Source organism: Plasmodium gaboni, chromosome 10 (genome assembly GCF_001602025.1).
Source record: "Plasmodium gaboni strain SY75 chromosome 10, whole genome shotgun sequence".
Taxonomy (NCBI): Eukaryota; Apicomplexa; class Aconoidasida; order Haemosporida; family Plasmodiidae; genus Plasmodium; species Plasmodium gaboni.
The window spans coordinates 113,150-118,803 of NC_031490.1; the positions used below are offsets into that span (position 1 = coordinate 113,150).

Sequence of the window (5,654 nt, forward strand, 5' to 3'; positions counted from 1 at the left end):
TAAAATATATATATATATATATATATATATACTTACATATATACATTTTTTTATTTTTATTGTAAGAATTACCTTTTTATACATTTTGTTCTCTTTATATAAAATTAAAAAATATTTATATTTTTACGATAGAAGAAAATTATTTACAAAAATTTATTTCTTTAGATTTATAATCGTTATTTATATATTATCCTTTTATTATTATATATTTATGTACTTTTTTTTTTTTTTTTTTTTTAAGATATTTTTACAAAACAAAAAATAAAAAAAAAAAAAAAAGAAAACAAATATTCATATAATTATTATATATAAATAAATATACATATTATATATATATTATATATAATACTTTGTAAAAATAGAAAAAATTAAAATTTAAAAGGGATAAGGAAAAATACATATATAATATATATATAATAATAATTATATGTTATTTTATATAATATATATGTAAAAAATAAAAAGAAATTTATAAATTATTTTAAGTATATTATATATATAATTATTTTATTATACATTTTAAGTGAGAACACAAATTTTATAAAACTAAAAAAAAATTCCCAAAAGTTTTAAAAAAGGTTATAATTATATATATATATATATATATATATATATATACTAATAATATATTATACATATATTTCTTAATTCTTACAAATAAATACTATACTTATATATATATATAATATTAAGATGTACATAATAAATTATATTTATATATAATAATATATGTATAATTTTTTTTGGTTAAGGCACTTAAACATAATCTTAAATAAATCATAAAAATTATTCAAATAAATTTTTCTTATATATAAATATATTTTATACGTACAATAAAAACATACATATATAAATATATATACATATATAATATTATCTACATCTACTTAAATATTTATTTTATAATTGACATATTGAAAGAACTGTGTTGATATATATATTATAACATTGTATTATTATATATATGTATAAATAAATATATATATATTATATACCCATGAAGAGTTTGTATATGATCATTTTATATATATGTGAAATATATATATATATATTTTTCCTTTTAAATTGTTGAAACTTTTTCATATTATAATATATTATTTTTTCCATATTTTTTTATTTTTTAATATAATGTAATATTTATAAAATATATAATAAAAATGTTTTTCTTTGTATTTCTTAATTTTTTTGATATAATTATTTTAAAAAAAAAAAAAAAAAAAGAGGCTCCCATACCCTTATCACCACTTATAACTCTCATGAAAAATATATGGCTAACATATAAAAATATTACATATATTATATAATATATATATTATAATAATAAAAAATATATATATTTTTCTTACATTAATATTTAAAGTAATATATTTCATGTATTTTTTTTTATTTTTTAAATTTATTTAAAAAAAAATATATATATATAATATATATAATATATATAATATATATTATTATGAGGCTAATAATATTAGTATATATATATATATAATAAAAGGAGTCGCTCAACAATATCTTAATAATTAAGTAGTACTATTAAATATATTTTAAACATAAAGTATTACCCTCTACAATAAAAAAAAAGAAAAGAAATAAGAAGCAATATATACATATATAAATATATTATATATATGTTCAATGTAGTTATAGGTTTTATTATTATCATTATTTCTTGAGAGAAAGATAATAGATGAATAAATTTATGATAAATTCATAACTATAAATTATATTGTATTTTTAATATATATTATCCATAAATTATAAAATATGAATTAAAAAAATATATTAAAATAAGCATATAATTTATATATCCTTTTATATGTGGCTTTTTAAAATTATAATTTTTTTTTTTTTTTTTTTTTTTTTTTCTGTCTAATAAAAAAAAAATATGCTAACATATGTTGTTCCCTTTTCTTCATAATTATATACCCATTAAATTTTTTACTAATTAATAAAATTAATTAAAATATATATACATATATTTTTTTTTAATATTCTAATTGTTATATTAAAATATTTAATTATTTATAAATAATAATATTTTCCCCCACACACATTATATATATATATATATATATATATATATCATATGTATATTTAAAAAATAAAAAAAATGAGCAACTTCATTAACGTCATATCCATATTTGGTAGTAACAAAGGTTGAACCTTCATTTAAAATATATATATATATATATATATATATATATTTACCATTTAATATTATATATATATATATATATATATATATAACCATCTGTTTTTATTATTTGTTAGATATTAAAAATAATATCCATTTATTAGGAGAAAAAAAATTAGCATATATTCATGATAATATTGTATTTATTATTAATATAGAAAAAAATGATATATATTCATATGATATACATTCCTCTCCTGTTTATATATTAAGATATTCGAACGTATTAAATTTGTCTGTAACATGTAAACAATTATATATATATATATATATATAATAATAGTATATAAGGTTGTATAATTATTTTTGTATATAAAATATAAGGTCTACTATTAATACTATTATTTTTTTTTCCCCTCTATAATATATAATTATATGTCCTTATATTTTCTCATCAGGCAGTTTTAATAATTATATAGAAGCTAATTATATATCCATATGGGATACTAGCCAATATAAAGAACAAGATCATATAGAAATAAAAAACATCATAAATTATGATTGTCCTTATCATTTATTTAATCAGTGTGACAAAAAGATAAACATACAACAAAATGAAAAGAAATATAACTACATATTAGATATAAAGTTTGTCGATGAATTAAAATGTTTATTAATATTAACGGATGATGAATGTTATCATAAAAATAAGAATATATATATATATATATATATATATATATATTTATTTATAATACAAACGTTATATATTTGCATATATTTATTAACAAATAAATACATATATATATATATATATATATATATATATATATATATCATCATTTCAATGTTTAGACAAATCGATGAGCCTTTGGTCCCTGTCTAATACAACCAAACCTCACTTATGCATACACACAAATAAAAGTCAACTTACCAATTTATTTATAATTTTTAATTATAATAAATATAAAACCAAAAAAGAATTACTTATCAACAAAAATATACATCTTGAAGAACAATTAGAAGATCTAACAATTATAACATACAGTTTTTCGGAATTTTATATATGGTCTTTTTCTTATTACTTAGAATTGCGTATAAATTATTTTCATCCTATATATGATAATATAAGTCCCTGTTATATGATCACATGTATTTGTCATATATGCGATGATTTGTTCTATATATCAACAAGTAATGGTAAAATTTATTTGTTTGATAAATATATTGTATTAAGGTGAAAAAAAAAAAAAAAAATAGAAATAGATAGACGAAATAATGAAAAGAACATATGTTATATAATATAATCATACGTTATATAATATAATCATACGCTATATTTTAACATGTTTATCTTATTATTTATTTATTTTTATTTTTTTGTTAATTTAGATATTACGACCTGTTCAAGTATTGTATTTCATTAGTATCCCTTTTGAACAATCAACTTATTTGTGTCTTAGAAAATGGATATATTTATAAAATAAATAAGAATGATCAAAATATAATTTCTTATAAATTGAATATAAATACATTAATTCAATATTATTATAATGCAAAATTTAATATTAACATAAATACCATAAGTGAGCAAAATGTTGTTCACTCAGAATTTTTTTTTGACACTTTATTAGTCCTCACAAACAATTATATTATTTTAATTAACCTACGTAGCGATGAGATAATAATACTATACGTTAAAAAAAAAAATATATAAATATATATGTATATATATATATATAATATATTATATATTAATATATATATATTTATATATATGTTACTATCTTAGGAGTTAATTGAAGGAGATATTTATATGTCAACATTTCTCTACACAAATGATAAGTATGTTGTTTGTGTGTCTTCATTCATTGAGGGAGGAGAAAAAAGCTTAATTAAAATGTTCAATCTTGATAACACACTAAGAAGTAAAAATATAATAATATAAAATATATATAAATAAATAAATATATATATATATATATATATATATATATATATATATATATATATATATTTTAGACATACCTTTAGTTGTAAAAGGAAAATTAAATTGTATAACTTCAAATCATTTCAATGAAGAACAATACATAAAAAAGAATCATATCAATTTAAAAAACTCATGTGAACATGTATTGAAATGTAATTTAAGAAATAATAAAATAAAAACTATTTATATATTGTCTATAAAGAATCAGATTGTCTTTTATGAGGAGGTTGAATTTATGCTACGTCCATTTTATTTTATATCATATTCACAAGATAGTAAAAATATAATATAATATAATATAATATAATATAATATAATATAATATTTATGTAACATTATTGAGGAAATAAAAAGAAAATAAATATATAAATAATTATAAATACATAAATATATATATATATATATATATATATTTTTGTGCTTATTAGGATTTGTTACTTGTCTACTCTTTTGTAGTGATAATAAATATTTATTTTGCGGATTCAACGATGGCTCCATATATATTTACATAATTTATCAATATAATAATCACTGTTTTTATAGCGATCATAATATTAACAACCTTCAATTTAAAGATATGAATAAAAATTATTGCATAGCCGTATATAAAATATTCAGGAAAAGCATAGAACCAATTGATAAGATAAAATTATTGGATATCCATTTGTTTATTTTATTAGTTAGCTCTAATAAGAAAGTGTATTTATATAATCTCCTCGAGAATAAAATTGTTCATATAGATAATAATACAAAATTATATGATTTATCAGATTTTCAATTATATAATTTGGATGATAAAGAACATATCGATTTTATAATGGATATTCTCAAAAAGAATATTGAAGAATATTTTCCCATACAATATAATAAAAGTAATGATAAAAAAAAATCATCCGAATATATCCATCTAACCAACATTTTAAATAATATATATTATATTTATAAAATTATATATATTAATAAATCTCAAATATGTGATAATATTATATGTGAAGATATACTCACAAAGGATATAACATATATTAATGAAGAGAAAAAAAATTCTCATTTTATGACACCTAAATATATTATATATATATTTAACAAGGTTATATGTATTATTAATGATATGATTTTTGAATTAATAAAAAAATTAAAAGAAAATAATCATTGTAGTGAGGTCAAACAAAAAATATATGAAGACAACAATTTTAAAACATCATATGAAAAAATGTGTATCAATATGGACCACGTAGTAACAAAAAATAAATATTCAAATAATAATAAAAAAAATAATAATAAAAAAAATAATAATAATAATTATACTAATAATTATAATGATATATACAAACTTACAAATAATCAAAATAAAAAAGACTACATATCTTATGTATATGAAAAGAATAAATTTAAAAGAACTGCTATTTTTTATAATGATATATATTATAGCGAAATAAATTATTCTGGACATATTTTATTATGTTCCTTTAAAAATATAATACTTATATATTCATTGAAAAAAAAAAAATTAGATTATCCTTTTCAATATAA

At 15.6% G+C, this 5,654-nt stretch overlaps 2 protein-coding genes across 2 annotated transcripts in view; one reads left to right on the forward strand and one right to left on the reverse strand.

Annotated features, from left to right (window-relative positions):
* The window catches only part of PGSY75_1004000 (putative 60S ribosomal protein L13), a gene marked incomplete at both ends in the record, with an annotated part of 1,029 nt that extends 945 nt beyond the window's left edge, over positions 1-84 (reverse strand). Inside the window, one exon of the mRNA XM_018785806.1 lies at positions 73-84. Within this exon, the coding sequence (XP_018641423.1) occupies positions 73-84 (12 nt within the window). The remainder of the gene's footprint in view (positions 1-72) is intronic.
* A 2,026-nt stretch (positions 85-2,110) lies between these two features.
* PGSY75_1004100 (hypothetical protein) overlaps positions 2,111-5,654 on the forward strand; it is a gene marked incomplete at both ends in the record, with an annotated part of 4,357 nt that continues 813 nt past the window's right edge. Inside the window, 8 exons of the mRNA XM_018785807.1 lie at positions 2,111-2,156; positions 2,272-2,439; positions 2,593-2,829; positions 2,990-3,371; positions 3,527-3,830; positions 3,927-4,062; positions 4,157-4,399; positions 4,553-5,654. The exon at positions 4,553-5,654 is cut by the window's right edge and continues 620 nt beyond it. Of these exons, the coding sequence (XP_018641424.1) occupies positions 2,111-2,156; positions 2,272-2,439; positions 2,593-2,829; positions 2,990-3,371; positions 3,527-3,830; positions 3,927-4,062; positions 4,157-4,399; positions 4,553-5,654 (2,618 nt within the window). The remainder of the gene's footprint in view (positions 2,157-2,271; positions 2,440-2,592; positions 2,830-2,989; positions 3,372-3,526; positions 3,831-3,926; positions 4,063-4,156; positions 4,400-4,552) is intronic.